The sequence below is a fragment of the Leuresthes tenuis genome, unplaced genomic scaffold (genome assembly GCF_036924035.1).
Source record: "Leuresthes tenuis unplaced genomic scaffold, fLeuTen1.0.hap1 SCAF_20, whole genome shotgun sequence".
Lineage (NCBI taxonomy): Eukaryota > Metazoa > Chordata > Actinopteri > Atheriniformes > Atherinopsidae > Leuresthes > Leuresthes tenuis.
In genome coordinates, this window is record NW_027325374.1 from 13,070,324 (window position 1) to 13,093,740 (window position 23,417).

The 23,417-nt window shown below is 37.9% G+C and overlaps 1 protein-coding gene across 1 annotated transcript in view; it reads left to right on the top strand.

Annotated features, from left to right (window-relative positions):
* The window catches only part of ngfrb (nerve growth factor receptor b), a 34,262-nt gene extending 12,600 nt beyond the window's left edge, over window positions 1-21,662 (top strand). The window contains exons 4-6 of the mRNA XM_072373409.1: window positions 13,058-13,292; window positions 15,207-15,367; window positions 17,531-21,662. Of these exons, the coding sequence (XP_072229510.1) occupies window positions 13,058-13,292; window positions 15,207-15,367; window positions 17,531-17,874 (740 nt within the window). The 3' untranslated portion in view covers window positions 17,875-21,662. The remainder of the gene's footprint in view (window positions 1-13,057; window positions 13,293-15,206; window positions 15,368-17,530) is intronic.
* Window positions 21,663-23,417: the final 1,755 nt, after the last annotated feature.

The window sequence follows — 23,417 nt, forward strand, 5'->3', positions numbered from 1 at the left end:
GGCCAACTAGCCCTATAGAGAATGTTTACTGCTGAAAAAATAGAGAATGTTTACTGCTGAAAAAACCCGGGGATAAAGCAGGACTTTTTAACTTTGATTATATTCTTTATCCTCAATTAAAACACTTATTTAAGGATTTCTGTGCTGTCTGACAAATAGCTGTGGGCTGATATCTAAACACTGAGCAAGTTTATGATGAACTTCTGTGCAGAGTAAAGTTGATTGACTGGGATCAACGCTCAGGGTCAGAATGAAGTGAAAAGAATATTTGTGAGCCCATATTTGCTGAGCAGACAGTGCAATGCACTGGACATCCACTTTATCCGCCACATAATCAGTTCATCTCAGTTTGACACTATAGGAGTTGTTGGCTCATCAAACTAAATGCCACTCGGAAGCTTGTCCCATTGTCTACACGGACTCATCCCGTCCAAAGAAACAAAGACCACAGTCTTTATTAATATTGAGGGTTTAGAGAGAGGTCATATCTGTGAACATGGTTCTGAATTTCTTTTATATCATTGCACCCTGTGGGTATCACACTCCAAATCACAAATTCCTTATGACTACAGTCACTTCTCATTCCAATGAACTGAAGCCTCATAGATTAAATCAACGCTTTTGTGAGATGACAATAAAAGGAGTCTGTTGGTCAGCCATGCAGCCCGTTGGTGCAGTAGTCTAAAAGATGTTGTGATCACAGTGACGAACACACAGCTAGTCTCGGGCTAAAGGGAGTCTTTTGTACCTCTCCCATGATCTTGTGTGGCCTGTGAGGGCTTCTGGTTTAGCCCTTGGGACTACTTATAGGCGCTTTAATGAGTAAAACAGAAAGAGAAGCTAACATAGACTATGCTTCACTTATTTGTGGTTCTCCAGCTTTTGAAAGTGAACGGGTTATCTGTTTGTTTGTCCTTTTGAGTTATGCCCTGTCACACCGGCATATTTATGCATTTTACTAATTATTCTTTAGAGATTAATTATGCTTTGTTTTGTATTTCCGCTTTTTTAAAATAGAGAATAAGTAAAGTGGTGAAAGATACATGGATTTTAAGTACTGAGCTACACTGAGTAACACTTTAAATATAATTTCAAGGGATCTACCCAGTCTGTACAATATACTCACAGAAGAGGTATTTTTTTGTTGAGCACATAATGTGAGTGTTATGTGGGTTACTGCAACATACAAGGCTAATAAATAGTGCAGTACATTTCCAGCGTTAAAAGACACTAAGAAAATAGACCACAGAAAGAAAAGACTAAGCAAAAGTGGACACACCATGCACTGATGTCTTCTACTAAGTACCCTGCTGCTGTAAAAAAAAAACTTACATTGAGAATGACACTTTAACAGCTTGCTTCAGCTTGTGGTCTCTGGAAAGGAAGTGTGGTGTTTGAAGACATGATTCATCCGAGATCAAGATATAAGGAGCCAGAGCTCCAATGCTAATACATCCTTAAGATAACAAACTAAGTATATATCATGATTAATGTGAATTTGCTTTGATTCCAAGCATGATGACTTACAGCCCACTGCATATGGGCTTCATTGTCATATGTTATTTCTTACTGTAACCCAATCATGCGCCTTTTATTCCTAATGTAATCTTTTTACCAAAGCAGAAGCGTTATCGGTGCTTACAAATCTGTGGCGCTGCCAGATGTCCATTAATGTTGTAGAGTCCATATCCATTAATGTTGTGGAGTCAGGCGACACAGGCCTGAAGGCTAAACATAATCAGGAAGGTGGAAGGACAGAGAGGAGCAAACAGAGGGCCACTGCCCATGAAAAGACAAACTGTAACTTGAGACACTAGATACATAGTTTAGTTGGACGGTGGAAGGACCAGAACATCATTTTAGGCAAGTGGGGATTTTTTTCCCTGTGATGACTTAATAGCTCTTTATGTGGATACAAACTCATCTGATAGGTAAATGGGAAGCCAATTTCCCCCAACCTCTCCAACAGGATTAATGCATGTTTTGGGTCGTTATCGTTCTCTGATACGTACTAATACTGACCAGACTTTGTTTGGCTAGACCCCACAGAGCTGAGTTTTTGAAGGGAAGATGCTTATCTGAAGAAGTCTGATATGACTTCATCTCATCTGAAGGCCAGTGAGCATGGTCAAAGGTTGAAGATCATGGGAGGCTTGTATGCAGAGGGGAATGACAGGGCAGCATTAGCCCCCCTGAGATGTGTAATAAACAACATGGTATAATCTTCACAATCCTTTCAGGGGTCAAAACAACAGTAGGGAAAATGAAGTCAACAAAAACTAATGGAACATCTAATTAAAGTGATATCTATTGTCATGTCACATATTGGCAAAAAGAAATTACAATTTCATGTGTTTAAAAGAAACTGAAAGGCAGGCAGGGTAACAGTCTATATTGTTCAAGACTAAATGTTGTATTATTAGCTATTGCATCTGGCAAGTCATAAAAGGTTGAATTTTGAACAGCATATTATTTATTGGCAATTTGATTATTTCTGTCATGTCATTAAGCAATGAAAGCAGCATCATATGATACTGATGTTATCAAATTAGGTAATTTCTCTAAGCTGTGCACCTGATCAAGAGGTAAACTGGCCAAAAAAAAATCTAAGACCAAAAACAGTTTAGAAAATAAATCACATTTTCTGGATTCTCTCCAGATATGGCCTCTATGGCACGATGGCATTGAAGACAGTGTTACATTTTCTTTTCAAAATATCTAAAATTGAATGGTGTTACAGGCATTGCACTTGTTTGGGTCTCATTTGTATAAGGAAGAACAGAGACCAGAGCTAGTCTGAGATATAGTAGCTTTAGCCAGTTCACTGGATCCTCTCTCCGGTGGTGTAACACAGCAATTACATTTCAAAATCTTTACTCATTGGCAGTAACAAATATGGCCTTTCTCATGGATAAATACCATGTGAAACAATTTGGGCCATACGTTTGTAGGTGTCACAGTGGCAAATGACACCATAATCAGAAAAAAATTAAATCTCTGACTTTATACAAACTTAAACTTTACTGTGCAGACTCAACACAAGGCATCATCATTTGTCATAGTCCTAACAGCAAATAAGCTTTTAGTTTGTAATGTTATTTTGAGGTTGACCATCTTGAAACATGCATCTTAGGTTAGTTGGTGATTCTAAATTGACCCTAGGAGTGAGTGTAAGTGTGCATGGTCATTTGTATTTGAGTGGCCCTGTGATGGAGGTGGCAAATGACCCGAAGGGATCATTTGCCACCTCTAGTTCAATAGCAGCAGGGACAGAAAATGGATGGATTTTGAAGTGGCAGTACAGCTGAAGCCATGTTTAGGCTGTTGGCAAGATTTGGCACCTCAGAAAATTGTATCAAAAAGTAAAGTCCATGCTTTGATTGAGGATGAAACTGATTTTGACAAATTTTTAATGAATACTTATATTGATATTTGTTGTTTCATAGACAGAATGCTTTCATGGATCAAACTTACATCTACTTCCTTCTCATCTGTCGTACTGCTCTTTATTCTCTTTTTAGAGGCCTACATTTTCAGAGCATGCCCACTTTTACACTTTTTATGGTAATACATCAGTGGAAGCCCTTACTTCTGTCTGTGTGAGGCTGCTCATTGGCCTTCCTCTTTCCTCTTTCAGGGGAGCTGAGATTAGGTTTAATCTCCCAAAATATTTAAGTATACTAAAGAGCATGAACTGTAATGGGGCAGCAACAATAGTTTAGGGTAATGAAATCAAACCCAGAGAAAGATTATTCAAAATTGCATTGTTAGTAGAAGTGGCCCGGCCAGCTATCACACTATGATAAGGCCATTTCATTGCCACAATTAAAGCTGAACAAGCTATGCTTGAGTTTGACGAAATAGGTGCTGCCTGTTCTTATCAGCCTGAGGTTCTGGCTTACAGCCCTCAAGGCCAGTTTCACTTCATGGCTCTGTTCTTCCTTGAGGTTGTACCCAGGACTGACAGGACCAGTACGGACTAATCTGTCACCCAAAACTTGTGGCTCTGGTTCAAAGGCAGCAAAAACAACAGGTTGGGATTTGCGGCACATGTGCAGTTATATTATTCATGCGCACACACGCACGAGAGGAAAGTTCAAAGGATTAGTTGACTCTGAGTCACAGCACACACACATACACACACAGAGCTATGCATGAGCTTTCGGGCACTGATATTTCTATGCACGGATTGAAATCAATAAGATGACTGATTGAACATTACAGATGGAAGGATAAAGGTTTAGAGGAAGAGGAGTGACTGGGTCAAGTCCATTTTGTTCTTGAGTTGATAGGTGAGTAGGGAGGGAGTTGTTTCCTTCCTGAGTTTGGTTGGCCTTTACAAGAAGAAGTAAGTTTGGTTTTTTTTGGTTTGTGTCAGATTTGCTGACTAGTAAGAGGCAGATGTACACTGTTGTTGACAATCCATCTTTTAAATATATCAAAGGTGACTAATTTCAAAACCTAATTTTGTCTTAAAGACAAGAGTCAACATTTTGCGAGAGGCATCATAGGTGATCATCAATGTGATCACCACCCGTAGGAGCCTAAAGTGGTGACAATTAAATTGCAAAATTCAAATCTCTGATATGGTACCTGCAAACAAGAAAATGACACAAAGGTGGCTGTCCGTTTTATACATACAGTCTGTAAATTAAACTTTAATCTTGGTTGGCTACATAGTTCACTGATTGTACATGCAGACAGAGGTTATGTCAGTGTATTGTTATGTACAGCATGTGTCTGTTTTCCACATAACAAATGACCAAAGTATGGCTGGAATTGCCATCGTTTAAATTTCTCTAAATTCAGGAAAGACCAGGGCAGAGTTTCTGACATGTATGAAATGCTGTTTGGCTTGACGGGTGACTATCTCAGTGCTCAGCTACATTCTTCTAAATATAACCACATTTTTAGTTTATGCTGAACCAATTCTTTTGGCCGTATATTCTTGCTTTTCAAAAGGCTAAAAAAAAACAAACAAAAGAGCCCACTAAGAACTTTGAATATCAAGTATCCCTCCTCAAGAGCTGCATGCTCATCACTCTATTATGTAGAGAAAGCACACTTAACAGACCATACAGGCTTAGCTATGGTTGATGAGCAATGATTGGACAGTCCTAGCATATGGGAGGAGCTTAGAGAACGCTCTGTTCCAACAAGCATTTGATAGACAGATGAAAAATGGGGAAAAATGATATAAGGGCAAAATGCCATCAACATTCCTGATTTCATGCGTCAAGAGTGCTGCCACATCAGTAGCCGTGAAGAATCCCCAACCCCAGTTTGACTTAACAATTCACTCTCTTTGTATTGCACAGTCACTCATTGTGTGACTTATAGCTTAGACCCATCACATCTACTGGCCTATATATCAACTGAGTTTGGCTGTATGGCCACATATGACCTTCTCTCCTTTACAGTCTTGCTCCCAGCTTCACACAGTATGAGTATTGTAATGATTCGGGAAGTTCTAAAGTTGAGTGTGTCTCTCAGTTGCCAAACATGTATGGAACCCAATGTCTCCTGCAGTCGCCTGCCATCCCTCAGGAATGTGCCCCCTGACATTCTGAGGGATATTTTTCAGGGGTGATGTGGCATGAGTGAATGATTCTGGTGGCAAGGGTGACCACAACACTTGCGGTTCGCTCGTGCCGTCAATTTATTGCCAAAAATCCACTGACGGTTTTGTCCTCATGATGATTTACAGCATGCGTTGGAAAATTGTGTCTTTGCCAAGTCAAGACTCATTTTCCCTGAAAATATTGTATCTACCATAGCTTCCTGAAGTAGGATTGCTGCACTGTGATACAAAGGGGGACAATCTAACTTCTGTCAAAGTGAAAGGCCACTTTGTAGTCTTTTTTTCTAATCTATGAGTTCAAGACTTTTCCAGTGCTTTCATTCTCTGTGATAATGTTAACACTTTAGTCATGAGTCCTGACTCTACCATCTTTGTTATTTAGTCTATGTAATTCAATTTTAGTTTGTACTATTAGTTCTAAAGTGAGGCGATAATAGGAATCAAAATGTTCCATGTTTCGAAGTACAATCAATTTCTTTGGTACTAACAGAGACTTTTCAGAAATAAGAGGGTCAGCTGAGAAGTTTTTTCCTGTCTCTGTGTCATGTGGTTTTTCTTGACTGACGCACCCCTTTAGGAGCGCAGATTCTGTTTCTTTCACCTCACAGTACCTCAGGGATTTTATATACTCCATTTTAAACAAGACAAACATCTTCTGAGCATTTCAACACTGACTTGGCATTCTCCAGACTAACAAATCTCTGTCTCAGCGGCGCACTCTTGTGAAATGAGCCAAAACAAGTACCTATTAGCATACTGAAAGCTAAATATATGAACCAAACATAGCTGCCCTATTCATACATTTGGATTTCAGTATTTAAACATTATTCCACCTTCTTTGACTAATTTTATGTAAACTCACACAAGCTTCATCTCCAACCTCCACACAACATCTAAGCTGTGCCCATGAAGGGAACATGTAGACCGTTAGCCCAACTTAAAATTAAATCTTTTGTTGGTGTAGTGGATCTGTTGTACTACTTTCCAATAAATTAAAACTGTAACTGTCAGCACTGTGAACAGCTAACAAAGAAATGGAAATTCTTTCCAAAACATTCTTGTTAGTGCTAATCAGTAAAGCATATTTTGGCAAAAGTACATTTTTGAAAATTGGTACGTGCCAAAATTACAAGCAAATCTGTACCTAAACTGTCCAACAGAAAATAAATTACAATGACAGCAGCATACAGGAAGGAAAGCAGAGAACTTCAGAGAGGAAAGAGACCAAGAAATCTTGTGAGAGTGGAGAGGGAACAGATGCTGAGAATGCATCCTGGTCGATAAAAGCGATGGAGTTACTCCTCTGTACTCTCGGGTTTCTCTGGTTGACCTCTATGAGTGCTGATCCCGTTCTGCCGCAGACCAGGCACACACATGCACTGGCACAACATACGCACACAAAGGGTATGTGCACATGTGCTCCCTGTACATCATCCCATCTACATACATAAACATTTAGAGGTATGGCTAAAGCATGTGCACTGAAAAATGATATGGGTTATTTAAGGTGGGACCTGAGTCAGAAGTCTCAAGGAGAAAAGTGTAAGGGCAAGAAAAGAGATTGACAAATCAGGGAAAGGATCCTTTATAATTTGGAATTTAGCTTGTTGTAACCACACTATCATAATTAATATTGTTATCATTCAAATTATTCAAATTATTCAAATTGTTGTTATTATTTGGAATTACATGAAAATATGCTGAGAGGCATTTTCAGGTTTTGTTTGCCAGCTAATAAAAAAAACCCATAAAAAACAAGCCCTTAAATCCAAGATCAGCCTGTAAAGTATACAGTGTTGAAAAGTCAACACCTGTGTGTAAAAGTCTGCAAAAGACTATAATTACAAGTTCTACTCAGGTGTGGCTGAACATAATCTATCTACCCACACACTCCCCCATTTAGTTATACACTTATGCGAGGGCTCAGAGCAATAATTTCTGTTCATATAATTACTCATTTCATCTTGGTAAGCACAAGCGTGCCTGCATTTCTATTCACAGGTTAGTCATTAGCAGACAAAGCCAGGCGGAAAATTCCAGTAATTTCACCAACAATCAGATTACACAAAAAAACATAGATATAATGAATGTCTGGAAAGAGTTACAGTGGAGTTATAGTTGACAGAACCTGTTATTTTGGAAGCACCACATTTTTAATTTTTCTATAATTTTAATGACATGTTAGCGTGTTCTAAAAAAAAAAGCAAACGACACCTGTAACACAGGATGCCTCACCTCCAGGTTTAATTTGTGCGTCCTGTTTGAGCCTTGAAAGCTGTGTGTGGTGTGGAACTGCTGTGTCAGCTCACAAAAGAGCCTTTAGTCAGTCTTAAAACGTGAAAAAACTAACCCAGCAAATTCTGACTAGCATGTTGTTTTTTTTGTGGGACAGTAACCTTACGTTAAAGTACATTTTATTGCATATTGAATTATAGGTAATCATACTTTCAAATCAAATCAACAACAATCTTCTATATTGTTGTACCGTATTTGCTTTGTCAATATGAAAAAAAAGTGTATTTGTGCTCATTAATGGGTACAGAATAGATGAATTGTTGCTGTATTGATTTTAAAGATGTCTCAGCATGATGACAAGAAGAATTGGTTCAGTAACCACCGTGTCCAAAGGAAACAAGCTGAGCTCAGCAAGAGAAGGTCCCTCCTCCTTGTACCCTGAGCATGTCACATTTGAGGCTGTTGGTGGTTCCGCAGAGGCACTCAGGGTCCTGTTTTAATTGCAGTTCATAGTTTAAGGGAAAAGGAGGACATGACAATGATATGAAAGATGTGATCAAGAGCTAGTATAAACTAGAGGTAAAAAGGGAGAGTTTAAAGATAACAAGAGAAGATAGGGACAGGACATTTGCTCTGGACAAAGAAGATTTTTGTGAACAGATAATATCCAATATATACACATTTCATGTGTATATATTGTATCTATATGTATGTTACAGGATAAAATATCTTGGGAGAGAGACAGACAAGCTATGGTGATAATTGTGATGGTGGTTTGTATTCATTCGTGTTTGTGTATCTATGACTGAAGACAGAAAGTTGCAACTTTATTGCTTAATCAGAGGCCTCGTCATATGATTTCTGTTTCTTCACACCTTCATTCTTTTTTGCTCATCTTGAATTTGATGGCAACAACACATCCCAGAAAAGTTGGAACAGGACCATGTTTACCACTGATTAGGATCCTTTTAACAACAGCCTTTAGACGTCTGAGAACTGAGGAGACCAACTGCTGGACTTTAGGGAGGCAAATGTTGGCCCCATTCTTGTCTGTTATAAGATTCTAGCTGCTCAACAGTCCTAGGTCCTCCTTTGTCACATTTAGCATTTCGTGATGCATCAAATAATTTCAGTTGATGAAAGGTCTGGACTGCAGGCAGGCCTATCCGGCATCCAGAATTTTCTCCTGTGAAGTTGTGCCTTTGTAATAGACAATATCACCAAGTGCTGTACAAGAGGGGTTAAGGTAAGTAAAATGTGTGCTCACAAAAAAACAACAACACTATAATTAAATGTGTGATAAATGTCTCCATTGCCAAAGGTTTTCTCAAAGAAGAACGTTTTCAGGAAAGATTTGAAGCTACAGCTACAGACTTGGTGTGTCTGATTTAAGTGGACAAACAGTTCCATATGAAAGGAGATCTAATGGAAAAGGGCTGATAGTTCGTTGTCACAAACTGTGATCTGAGAAATAGTTAGCAGGCCAGTATCATCGATCTCAATAGCAGGTCAATAAGTCTGGGATGTATTTTGGTGCAAGGCCAGCTTTGAATGTGAGCAGTAAGATTTGTAAAATTAGTATGAATTCTAACCAGGAGCCGATGCAGGAAGGAAAGTACAGGGTTCATGTGTTCATACCCTATTTTCCCAGGTAGTGAGTCTTGCTACTGCGTTTTGAATCACCTGGCAATGATGAAGGGAGCCCTGGCTGAAATGTGAATTACAGCAATTAAAGCCAGAACAGAAAAGTGTGCATAACCATTTTTTAGATAGATTTTTGTCTTAAGCTGGAAAAAAACTGACCATCATGTTTTTCTTAAGCATCAATACTAAGGTTAGAATTATATAATATTTACTCCTGCATTCCTTAGCGCCTAGGGGATGTTATTTGAAATACTACCGAGATAATGCTGCCCAATACCATCAGAGAAGTTGGCTTTTGAACTGTGCTTTGGCTCCGTCCATTTTAAATGAGCTTTGTTCCAGAGAACATTTGTGACATGGCAACATGTTCATGTGGGGCTTATACTCTGCACGATAGAGCTTTAACCTGTGTTTGTGGTTGGCACTGTGAAATGTGTTCACAGACAATGACTTCTGTTGGTGTTCCTGAGCTCCTGCAGTGATTTTCATGACAAATTCATAATTGTTTTAATACAGTGCCATCATCTGAGGGCCATTAAATACAGATTTTCAGACATGCAGAAAAGCCCCAAGTTCCCCCAACCTTCCATGTTTGTGGGACTTTAAAGCATGCACATACGCAATGTCCCTGTACGCATGAATAAAACAAAGTTATTGAATTACGTGCTGTACTGACTTCTTGGTCTTGGCTTTTCAGAAATTATGGAACCAATTAGATATAAATCTGATCATCATTTTATCAAGTTTGTGACTTGAGCTGCTGTGCATCATATGATGGTCCCGTAAGCTGCATCGTCCCTTGAAGTCAATACACACTGCATTACCGCCCATTCCTGGGAGCTTTTACAAAAGCTTTGCTACCCTTACCAGCAATGCCAACTCTTAAGGAAGTTGATACGTTTTTGTGCAACTTATCCTACAGCCTTATAAGAATGAATGTAGTCTAACTTCCTAAGAGCTTCAAACTATGTTGTGTTGAATTTATGCACCACCTCATTAAATTCACAACAGACTTTAACTGAAAGGCTAAACAAAGAAGCCCGTTTATTTAGGAGAATATTCACAAGGTGTTATAACATACTGTTTATACTGTTACATATATGTCCTAAGTTCTGAAAGCATCTGGAGGTTACTAAACAACAGCACATAACTTAATGAATCGAGCATCAGCCAGCTTCACTGACCTAGCGCTCAACAATGATAAAGCTGGCAAATAATCCATGCTAACAAAGTAGCAGGGAAACAAACAGGGATTTGTCAGTTGTGAATATCCAACACTGAATATAAATTAATTTGCTGCATGTCATGTGTCAGTTAAAACTGGCACAGAGGATTAGATAACACTGTGAGTCAACACATTTCCAGAAAGGCTTCAGGATAATTTGGCACCAATGTCAGCATTAGACTGGGTTAAGAGGGATTGATATCACAATAACTTTACAGGACATTTGGTAGATTGGTGTTGCCATAAAGCACTTATCACATCCTCAAAATTCCTTCATCCAAAAACCCCAAAGCATCTCAGTGCATCATCTAATAAGCGTTTTCGCCTCATTAGTGAAAAATGGCTGCCTTGCACTAAGCGGCTCTCCTGAGGTATGCAAAGTCCTTGGTAGCCAATGGGCTGATTTCCTGCTAACGATGTGAGTAAGAGTAAGTAAGTGACAAGCGAGGATAGGTTTCCACATCCGTGGTGAGGAGCAAACATGTCTGCTAATGGTCGGAGCGATGTGGGCAGGAGTGGATGGACAAGCGTGCTCATACCATTGTTAATGGTTCCTTAGGGAGGAGAGAAAATGACCGTGATGTGGTATCTAATGTGGGTGTTGACGTGCTTGTTGTGTTTGTCAGCATGAAAGGCATTTTGTGGTTACTCTTACTCTGGTGGAGAGAAGCTCAAAAAGTAGATAGATGATCTGCGTGTCTTGTCATATTTGTTCCATATTTAGCCTTTGCATACTTTTTTCCAATCGTATGTTCAGACTAGAAATATCCCAGCTGGCAGAATATAAAAGAATGTTCAGCATGTTTCTCCATCTGCTGCGACTTGTGGAGAGGCAGCCTTTGGTTTAGTTGACCTCTGACTTTAGCCATTTGTCTTTGAGCAAAAATATCCTCTGACTTGATGAGATTTGAGGTTTAGTCTGGAAATTTATGAACAGTGTTTACAATTCAGTACTGACAGAATTCCTGTCATTTACCCTTAAAAAAAAAGGTTTTTAGTGCCTTTCAGCTACTTTGCTGTTATATTTTTGTGTTCAGGACTGTGCAGAGACCATAAATGAGCAGGTGCTTAAAAAGAGGAATAAGAGAGGTCATTTTAAAACAACACACGCTAAAAAAAACTTCACAGTATAATCTGCTGAATTGCAGCTGGTAATACAGAATACAGCAGGTTGTCATACAACAAATCACATCATCATATACTGTGGTAAAATACAAAAAGCATGAAAATATACACAGTTCACGGCACAGCTTGCTACACAGTGACATTTCATACTTTTTAACCATAAGTTAGTTCCATCACCTCATGAGTGAAATCTGTTCTTTTTTAAAAAATAATTTATCTATTTAATTATTAAGAACTATAGTTACCAGCCCCTGCAGTAGTGGTGAAGGAAGTATTCTCATGTTGTCAAACAAGTATTCACGCTTAAGTAGCCTCGATCACTTCACTGGATAACGTTAACCCATGCATTCATGTAAAAGCAGGTTTTGACATTTTAAGTTTTATCTATTTATTCATTTATGTTAGGTGAACTTCACTTTGATCTATGTCATAACCAACTGCAAACGCTGGTTATTGTTTAGAGATGGATCTTCTGAATATTTTCAACACTAACCAACAGATTGGTTTGTAGAATTAAAAAAAAATAGGCTGTCACAAGTGCTCAGCTTATTCATTTTTGGATCTGCATATATGAACTTTTAAGTAGTTTCACTTAGGTATCCTATTTAATTCAGCGCTATTAAGTTTATATGTATAGTGCCAAAACAAAAGTCATCTCAAGGTACTCCAAATAAGAAACTAACAAATGCAAGTACAATTTGATACAGTCCATTTTATCCGTTGCAGCTCATTTGGTTAATTGGCAACAGGCAAAAGAGCACCTTAAAGAGGAAGTCTCTCTCCAAATCTCTCTCCAAAGTAAAGAGATTCAGCAATCTGCAAAGAACTGCCTCTCCTAAGTGTGGTGGCAGTGGGCAATAATAATTCACAATATATGTTCTGTATATATACAGTTTATATATATATGTTTTTGTTGTTGTTTTCCTTTGCCCCTCTTAGTGAAGAACAGTTAATTTCTTCCACTGAATGTCTTAGAAACAAAATGTTACCATGTTAGATTAGCTCTAAAGGAACATATACAACTATGCTGCTGCATTTTATCTTTGTCAGTTTTATCGTAGACATACATCTACGTTTTGTTTTTTCTAATGTGCCTCATGTAATTACATAAACGTTTTACTAACCTTTCAATGTTGTAAATGCAGAGTAAAAGCTGGGTATTGTAAAACTGCTTTGTTTTCACTTTGTCAGAATGCTCATAAAGAATATTTATCCCCCTCTCCCACATTTTTGTTTGTCTTGTGTAGTTCATAACTCGTCGCTGTCGCCAACACCATTCACTGGTTCTTCGATTCCCATCTACGAAGACTATACACCAGATGGCCTCCCACCAGAGGGCCCCACAGACAGCAGCACCACCACCACTAATGGTGAACCCCCAGCGAGGATCTACCAGGGGCTGAACGATAAACTCATCCCCATCTACTGCTCCATCCTAGCAGCTGTTGTTGTCGGTCTTGTGGCTTTCATTATCTTCAAGAGGTGAGAACAGAGAATCCTTGAATTGAAAACTGTATCTGTCATCCTGATTACAAGACAAGAATCTCCATTAGTTTTTGAAATGACTTGTTTTTGTTTTTTTCATTTTCTTTATCATCTCATCACCCTTTAAATATATGTCTGCACACGGTTTGTATTTCAGGCTCCTTACTTGATAGCAAAAAGCATCCATCTGAAATAATAACCACCATGATAACGAAGTCAATGTCTAATTACAGTTTGAATTTTCAGTTTCATATTTGATGAAATCATCTGCTGCTTCTCTGGCTGACAGTCCTCTGCTATCCCATGGGTCACAATATGCCCCACTAACCCTCTCTTCCTTTAAACCCCTACTAAATGTTGTATGTAAAATATGTTCAAGCCTCTTTGCTGTTTGGAAATAGCATGAAAAAACAGCTGAAAAAGCTTTTGGAGCAGCTGGTCAAAAGTCTGCTTTCCAGGCTTTTTCTTTAAGTCTCCAACTGAAAGTCAGAAGATTTTACATTAATTATACGTTATTATGACCACAATTGACTGTCTATTGCACCCAACAACAGAGCACCTTATCGAGAATGACTCAGCTGTATTTGTAAGAGCTCGATATGACTTTTCTTTTGTAACAGCCGCACTCTTAGGCAGCATTTCTTATGTGTTTTTTTAGTATTATTTGTGTGTAAGTAATCTGTGCTATGCAGCAACAATAAATTCACATCTTCAGGTTCAATGTTACTGATTTATTACTTCTTTTCTGCACTACACACTCGTGCTGTGGTAGGAGATCAATCATATTTCAATGAATTAAAGTTTTTAAGATAAAACTTTTTCCATTTTAAGATTTTATGTATCAGGAAATCATTTTTAAAATAAAAACAAAAAACCATCTGATTCTTGGCAGGCCTTAAAGTTAGTCAAATGCAACCTTGGATGAACCAAAACACAAAATATATTACACAGAGTCATTAATTCTTTAACAAAATTCAAGAAGAGCCAAGAAGAAAAAAAAGAAGTACCCCCCTATATTCAACTGCCTCAAGAATGATGTCTTTATGCTCTGTCTCTGACACGGGACAACTCTTCTTTACCATGATGCTTAAATTCATTGAGGTTTGCTGATATTCTGTGTTTGGTTTTCACCAAACATAGTGCCGTGCAGCAGCATTTTTCTTTTTGAGAGAAGAGATTTTTTTTCTTGACAAGCCATTCAAACAAGCCATACTTCTGCAGTCTTTGTCTCATTGTACTGTCATGAACTTTAACATCCAACATGCTAACTGAGACCTGCAGAGTCTGAAATGTAAAACTTGGGTTTTTTGCACTTTTTCTGATTGCACAGTGTGACTTTTGGATGAACTTGTTGGGATGTCCACTCTTGGGAAACTTGGCAGCTGTCTTGAATGATTTCTACTTGTGAATAATCTTTCTTACTGAAGAAAGATTAACTCCAAATTGTCTAGAAAATGACGTATAGCCCTTCCCAGATTGATGGGCAGCGACAACTGCTGCAGATCACCAAACTGCTAAAACTTCTGTTTTTATAGAGGTGCTCACACTTTGATGGTTAATATTTAATCAAGTCTTTTGATAAGTACGTCAGGCTGCTACTTGTCTTCATAAATCCTATTGAAGTGATCAAGGTGTACTTAGTTTTCCACACACTGCTTTTGCATATTGGCTTCATATTTGTTTAATTGATTGATTATATTCTCTTAATTGTAAGTCTTGGTAAGGATATATATATATATATTATTATTATTTATTTATATACATTTATATATATTATTTATTTTTTATTAAGTCCTGATGTGCAAAATCTTTTTCACATACTGTAAAGTATTGTGTATTGACAACACTAGTAAATAGTAATTTATTTTGCCAAACTTAGTTTGTCTTGTCTGTCAATTCATTCTCATTAAGGTGGAACAGCTGTAAGCAGAACAAGCAAGGAGCCAACAACTGCACGGTCAATCAGAACCAGACACCGTTACCTGAGGGGGAGAAGCTACACAGTGACAGCGGCATTTCTGTGGACAGTCAAAGTCTGCAGGAGCAGCAGGGCCAGACTCAGGCACAAACAGGTACACTGTAACACTGACACACACTGATTCCCGCACATACCTGCACAGAGGCCACTCCCCAGTTACTAAGAAATACAATACAGTAGTCATTCATTAAACTGCTGCGCTTGAATTGACGATATGGTTAAAAAAGAAAGCCAGTGTTGATCTTGTGCTGAATTCCCAGCATGTCAGCTTAAAGAAAAGAATTCCATCTAAGTAATGGGCCATCTGATGGCCTCACTGGCTGCAACTTAACTGCAATCTTACAAACTAACTGTAGCAAACAAAACTGACAGTGTTTGGGTTTTTTTTTTGGCAGGCTGTGCTCCTGTTGGTTTTCTGTCATGTCCCACCAATCCAGAGTAGGATTTTTTTTAAAAACTCCATGTCTAACAGTGACAGTTTATGTTTTTCTTTCACAGTTTATGTTTTGATTGCTGTTATGGCCAGGCTTTGTCACAGTTTATGTTTCGATAATTATGTTTTCAGGTTCTTTGTCATGTTTTCAGATTCAGTTCTTGTCGTGTTTCTCCCTGGCCATTAGCTTCACTCACGTCACCTTTTTCCTTGTCATCAGCTGCACGCACTCAGTAATCACTCCCTCCACAGCATTTAGTCTCCTGGTTTCCTTTCATTCATTGCAGAATCCTCACTTCCCTTTCATGCCAAATTCACAAAAAGCTAAGTCTGGTTTCCTGCCTCATAGTCTTGCCATAGTCATAGTAAATCATAGTCACCGTTATTCCTAGTCATAGTCTTGTTCAAGTTTTTATTCATAGTTTTGTCTCGTTTTCAGTCTTGTTTATTATTAATTGTTTATTATTAATTCACAGTTTAAGCATTTTTTAATCCGGCTCTGCCACGCCCTCTGTTTTGCCTTGCTCCGTGTTTTTGGAAATAAACCTTTTTTTTAATTGAAATAGCTGCATCTGGGTCCTACCTCACCATCGATCCCTGACACGAACTAGAAAATGGTAAATGAAATAAAAGACTGTAGTTAAGAGATGAGGCTTTCAAACAAGACCTCTGGTATCTGAAAGTGGAAATCATATCAAACTTTTGGTGTAGTTTTTTTCTTTAATTTGATATTGATTTAACCCGAGCTCATTGTGTGACCAGAGAATTGCCTTTTAAGTTTAATGTTGTTGTAAAAGACTATAAAAGAACTGCTGATGTGCAAAAATTTGGAAACCCTTGGTCAAAAAAGTGCTCTGATGAGCAAAACCAAAACAAAAGGGAAAGAAAAAGAGTGAAGCATTAAATATGGTCGACTTCTGTAACATTAATAAAAGACGATTTTTTTGGGTTTACTTCAATGCTTTTCAAGTTTCAAAAACCATAAATATTACAAAGGGCCCACATCTTCAGTACTTTGTACCACCTCCTTTGACAAGTCTCTCAGCTTAAAAAGGCCTTTTGTAGCAACTAAGTGTTTTTCAGTAGTTTTAGGAGGGATTTCCCCGCATTCTTGCTGCAAAAGACATTTAGCTCTGAGATTCTTGGGCCATTCACTGCTTTTCTGAGGTCTATCCAAAGATTTTTTGTGATATTCAGTTCGGGGACTGTGTGGTCCATGTCACAACCATTGACTTTGTGTTTTGGATGATTATCCTGTTGCAAAAATCATCCTCTTTTTATCCCTAGCTGGCTGCAAAGCGACAACAAAGCATGATTTATCCACCCCTATGCCTAACAGTTGAAGAGGACTTTGTCAGTCCTTAGGATTTGTTTTTAAATTAGCAGGCTGGATATGACCAGATTTTGTGAAGCTCATGAAGGGTTTTTAAAAAGACTCATCTATGAAGGTCATATTTGACCAGGTGTTGCTGAGCAGTAAAACTACTCAGATGGTACTACTCAAACTACTGATGGTGGGACAAGCTTTAACAAGTATTTATAAAGAATAAATTTTTTTAACTATGACTGTAAACATACTATATTTGCTAATAAGCTGATTTAAACGTAGGCCTTGCTAAAAGTTGCCTGTGTACATTTTCAGATCTTCTGTTGACCCCTGATTCACATTGAAAATATGTGAATATGTGAAAAAGGCCTTGCTTTCAGTTACTTGTTAAATGCCAGGAACTGGTTGGTGAAGCAATAGAAAAATAAAAACAGCATAGCAAATGTTTACTTATTAAATTGAGGAATAAAATATACCTTCTTAATTTCCCTCCACAGTTGTCACCATTGACGAAGAGCCTTGTTTGCTCCTTCCGCTCCACACCAGAGAAAAAGTGGAGAAGCTTCTTTTCAAAGGTGGGGAAGGAGATAACTGCAACCAAATGCAGGACAGTGACTGGTACAACCTTGCCGGCCTCCTTGGATACGAGGAGGAGCGGATTGCGACTTTCCAGCAGGAAGAGCATCCGGTTCAAGCCCTCCTGTCTGACTGGGCAAGCAAGGAGTGTGCCAGTGTTGACGCGCTGTGCACGGCTCTGCGTAAGATTAACCGCGACGATATTGCTCAGAGTTTGGTGCTCAGTCCGAGTGCTACAAAGCCAACTGCCACATCTGTAGTGTAAATCTAAACTATAAACAAAAACGTAACACCTGATCCTTAATCTTAAAATATTCCTTCACGAGTTCCTCCACACCACATACGTAATTCATGCTACAACAATAGTGAGGAGCCTATGAATCACTCAAGTCACTGATATCATGGTTGATAAAGGGAAAGATTCAAGCAATTTGAGAGAAACTTAAAAAATATTATTCTACGAACATCTTACAGTTAATTTTACAATTTAAGATCCACACAATGTCCAGCTCTAGCAGAAAGATATGTTTTTCTCTCAAGATATCATTCCATTTTGAGTTTGGAAATTGACCTGTCTTTCCACACATTTGACATCCCGCTTACCTTCCTCTGACTTTGACTGAACATGGAGCAAGTTTGTTGTGGATATGTAGCTCTTCAATTCCTTCAACTTGATCCTCTGCATCTTTACTTTCTTCCTAATCCTTAAACACGCATAGTCACAGTGGACCTTACTTAAAGCAGTCATTAGCCTTCTTTCCTCTAGATGTTTTCAAATCTATGCTACCAAAGAAGTGGAAATGTTTCTAGACAGTACCTGTCAGGTGACATTACATGCATGCCATTTTTAAATTTAGCTGGACAAATGGCTTGTGTCTGTTATTGCAACTGGATGCCTGCATACTTCAGAGTATCTGGATTTTTGCAAACATGACACACTGACAAAGTACTCAAGGATCATGTTAAATTAACCTGTTCACTGTCACAAAAACAAAGGCTACATCCATCTGTTTACTCTTATTTTGAATAATTGTATTAGATTCTGGTAAGGAGCAGCAGTATGTGTGGAATTTATTTCAACTTCATCTTCAGTGATTTCTGCAAGTCTTTTTCCATCAAGTGCTGTAAGAAGTGGTACCTGGACACTGCCAACTAGGTGGTCTTATTGGCCTTAGGTCATTAACCAAGGCAACACGACTCCAGTCTATCTGCATAACACAGTCCGCAGGCAGACTCCTTCACACTGAGTCAGAAAAGGGAAGGAACGGGACTTAAAACTTGTGTTACCCTGAAACAATCTCTTATAGTATGTGTACATAAGCAAACAAGTAGACACCCAGAATATAGACATAGACACACACTTGCAATATGTAGACATGCATGCATGTAATATACTTAACAAATACAAAAACAGATAGCTCATATATACATTTTCATTCTTATTCATTGCTAAGGGAACAGAAAACTTCAGATCCTGCCATGTATATGGTATGGAGCACTTTTCTGAGGGGACCATATATTGTTTATTGTCATTATTGGTAGCCGTGTTACCTAACTGTCTAATTTTATCTAAAATAATAGGATTTGCAATGGGTGCTTTAGATGGCAGCATGTAGGTACAAATTCCAGTGAAAATAAATCTCACACAAAATCATCAGAATGCGAAACAAAAATGCAGGGTCTCGACTCTCTGTTCACCTTTATTTGCCTAATTCTCAGGGTATTGTGAATATTACTCCTATTCTTGAACCCTCCACAACTGAATAAACAGCTCATAAGTATTTATCCAAGGGAGCGAATCTCGCGACTGACAATCTTTCTAAAAGATGAATAGGAGAGAGAAACTGGACAGAGGAAAAAAAAAAGGGTGTCTGGTTTCTTCTTTGTCTGGAACAATGACCTCTGGATAAAAGGCAAGTCAGCAGAGACAGAAGTCGAAGGATGTGTGATGAATTCTGACAAGGAGAAGCGGAAAAGTTTTGAATTACTTCAATGTAAAGGTGAAACCCAGGAATCTGCATTTGCATTAATCAGTTTGTTTAAGTTTCAGCTTTTTACTTTGTGTTGTTACAGTTTTTGTCAGTGTTGTCACTGTATTTACACTGTGTCGATTTTATCCTGCCAGCTATGGATTACTTGGACCTACTTTCTCTTGTTTTTGCTTGCTTTCTGTCATAGGGAAAATATTTGAAGGAGCAAATAGTTAACAATCAACAACTCACCAAATTTAACAACATCAGCACAGATCATTACTAACCTTAGTATACTGAGCGTCATGCTGTAGTGTTACTTTACATGAAGGTACTCTTACTACTCTCCAAAGGTTGTTGTATTTTAATTTGCAAATAATAGTTGTACATTGTATTACATTTCTGTTGTTATCCTAGACTGTAGCACCTATGTGTATAATCGTGTCTGTCCTTTTTGCATCACAAGTGCCTGGGAACTATTTCAGGTGTGTGCTGATGTACATTTATTGTTTTCAGCATTTTGTATGTATACTGTATGTCCTTTTTTTCACTTGTAAATAATTGTTCCATTTCTAGATTTTAGCTTTTAGTTAAAGCCTGAAGGGCGCCACTGTACATTATCTATGTAAACAGGACTCTGTTACATTTCAGTGCTGTCCCAGTTTAATGTAAAAAAAAATGGCAAAGGGAATGTGATGTTTTACTGAGGCAGTATACAAATTATTCATCATCCGGTATATTAATGTGGTGTGTCATTAAGGCGACTAAATTAAAAATAAGATAAAAACAGAGGTGAAAGGTCTTTGATAGCCCAATTTATATTAAAAAAAGTTGTTTTCCAATGTTTGTAAGAATGACACCATAATAGGCTGCACTGTGATTTGAAGCATTTTAGGTCTTAAAGTACTAACAGAAAATTTTTGCATTTGGGAACATTTATTTGCTGTCTTCTTATGAGTTAGCTTCCAATGACACTGTATGAAACATCTCTGTTCTTGGCTGATGCTATCTTCCAATGAAACTCATGAGATCATGAGCAGAATTTTTGCACAACTTGTGAACTCTCATCTGTCATAATATCTCCAATTACAAGGTTGTGAATGCACATAGTGGAGGGAACTAACAGGAACTCTTCCTATGAACTTGGTAAACATGATCCTATTTCGAAGCAGCACTGTTCTGCCAGTACCAGACAGAGCTAGGTTAACTGCTTCCTCCTCTTTATGCTAAGCTAACTGGTTGCTCGCTATTATTTTAGCTCCTAAAATGCATCTCCCAAAATATCAGGTTTCCTTTTCCTTTGACTCAAAATAATCATTTCTGAAATTTGCAGCCTATGTTATGAACAACAGTTGAGAGTTAAACAAGTTAGGCCAAGGATAATTTGTAAGTCCGATATTCATCATTAAACATGTTAACAGGTCATATATTGAAAGGCAGCTCCCAGTTGTCCTGAATATCTGAAAAGTTACAATATAGTGAGTAGTAACAGATCACCCAAAACATTTAAAAAAATGAATGAGTCTGTCAATAATTACATTACATGGTGTAAGGCCTAATCTCTGGATTTTCTATAGTTAAGAAAGTATTATGGTTTAATGATTTTGTTGAATACTATCCATCACTCGAAGATGACAAACCCTCTGTTCTACCAGAAGAGAGTGGTACAGCACATCATGTCCTCCTGTAACAGGCAAAACCTGATGATGGAGGCTCTCTTTGGACAGTATTTGTTCACTCTGTGAAGTTTGGTGGACAGAGAATGAACCTTTTGTACAGTAAACCCAGTTGAAGGTAAATGTAGTGATATTGCACTTTTGAGACAAAATACAGAGTAATTACACAAAAGGGGTCAGGGATGGGGTGGGAATGTAAGGGTGAAAGACTGTCTTTGGTTTTTGTGCAGTTTAGGAAAAGTCATGGTGATATAGTTGACAAGACTAACAATGAACCAGGACTGAATTGTACAGATCTGAGAAACACTGAATGTTCCTTGTAAACTAATACATATACTGTTGTATGATTAATGTGAATTTGCTATATTCCTACAGCAGACAAGCAGTAAATAAAGCTCTTAAATTCACTCATTCTCTGTATTGATCCACAACACACAAACACAAATATACATATCGGTTCAAAAGGTCAGAGTGCTCAGTAAATAAATGACACCACATAATCAAGAGAACAAACAATAAAATCATATTTACAAAATTAATTGGATTTTTCTACAATTAAGTGCTATTACTTCATTCCTTTTTGCTGTTTAATGCAGTATTTATTATGTTTTAATTGAAATGAAAATAGAGGAGAGGAGAGCTTGCATCTTTTTACGCAAGCAAACATACAAATTCTACCAAACTTAGCCAGTTAGCTCCTATTAGCTAAACCAATGATAAAGACAAGCTAACTATAGCAGTGTGGGTTTTTTTCACACGGAAAATTGTAATAAGTTAATAGGTTAATGTTAAGATATTGTAATCATGTCTAAGTTCCCAATCACAATATGGTTTTATTTTGAACTAACCCTGGGTTGTTTTTATAGTTTTCTCTCAGAACTGAGAAGGCCTGTACAATTTCCTTTCTGAGTCACGAAAGTTCTTTGACGTGTAACTCAAGCCAAATGAGACAGACTGATTACTGGAGGCTTCGGCACAGTAAGCGATAAAAGAGAAGCAGGATGGGGGGGTGAAAAGGGGCCAAAGCAGGATGAACTAATTCCTCTTAGGCCTCATTAAACTGACTCCATCAATTATGGCGTGTGGTCAGTGGCAACGCAACACTATCATAATAGCCTGTCAACACCACTGGACTTGGCCTGGTGAGTGATATAACATAATTAATGGTGCATGAAATGGCACATGCCAGCTTCATATTTTCACTGTGCTTCAGTCAGTGGTAGTCAGTGTGAAAATAATATCAGTCAGTGTAAAATATTGTGATGGATTAGTGTTTCCTGCTGTTGTTTTTTTGTAATTCATACATATACTAGCGATGTAGAACAATATTTTTCAGTGTGGTATAAGATTCCATGACATAGTGTAACATAAAACACAACGTGTTTGAAAACAATATTAAAAAACAACTTTCCATAAATACTTAAAATGGAATAATTGTACACATTAAAAACATAATGATACATGAGCCATATATAAACACAGTAGTTGTGCAAATAGTTGTGCCAGGTATGTTCAGAGATATCAAGTCTACTATTGTAAATCCACATTACTTTGTGAAGTAGAATTGAAATGACACTCAAGCTGTCAAAAACTATACATAAAAGAAACCTCATGCTCACTTCACTGTATTCCCAATCCAATTAAACCTGATATAACAGTCTTTAACCTGCATACTTGCTCCCTACAGTCTGATCTGCCTTTGTTTGTTCAGATAAGAAATGGCATAAGCAGGTTGTGAAACAGTTGCAGTATCCAGTATCAGTCTCTAACTGACCTGTGGTTCAAATGGAAAACACATTGCTTAGCTAGCTCCTGCTAACCTCCAGTGAGTCGTTATGGAGGAATGCTTGACATGTAAAGAGAACCATGTGTGCAGAAGTGACATGTGTTGGTGAAAGGGGATAAGTCATGTTGAGTTTTGGTGACAGGTTGAATTTTGCTTGCATGTTAAAGAAGGTGAAGAAAAGTTACTGTCACTGAGCGACACTGCTCGTCCATTTTGAGGAGCCACACCACTCCTTTCATGTAAGGAGTATAGCCCAAATGTAATGATTGATTCTGCTGAGATAGTAGAAAGAATTCATGCATAAAAAAAACATTCTCTTTCAAAAGAATAAGTAAGGTGATCAAAGCAACTGAATATCTTTTATTCCAAATAATAA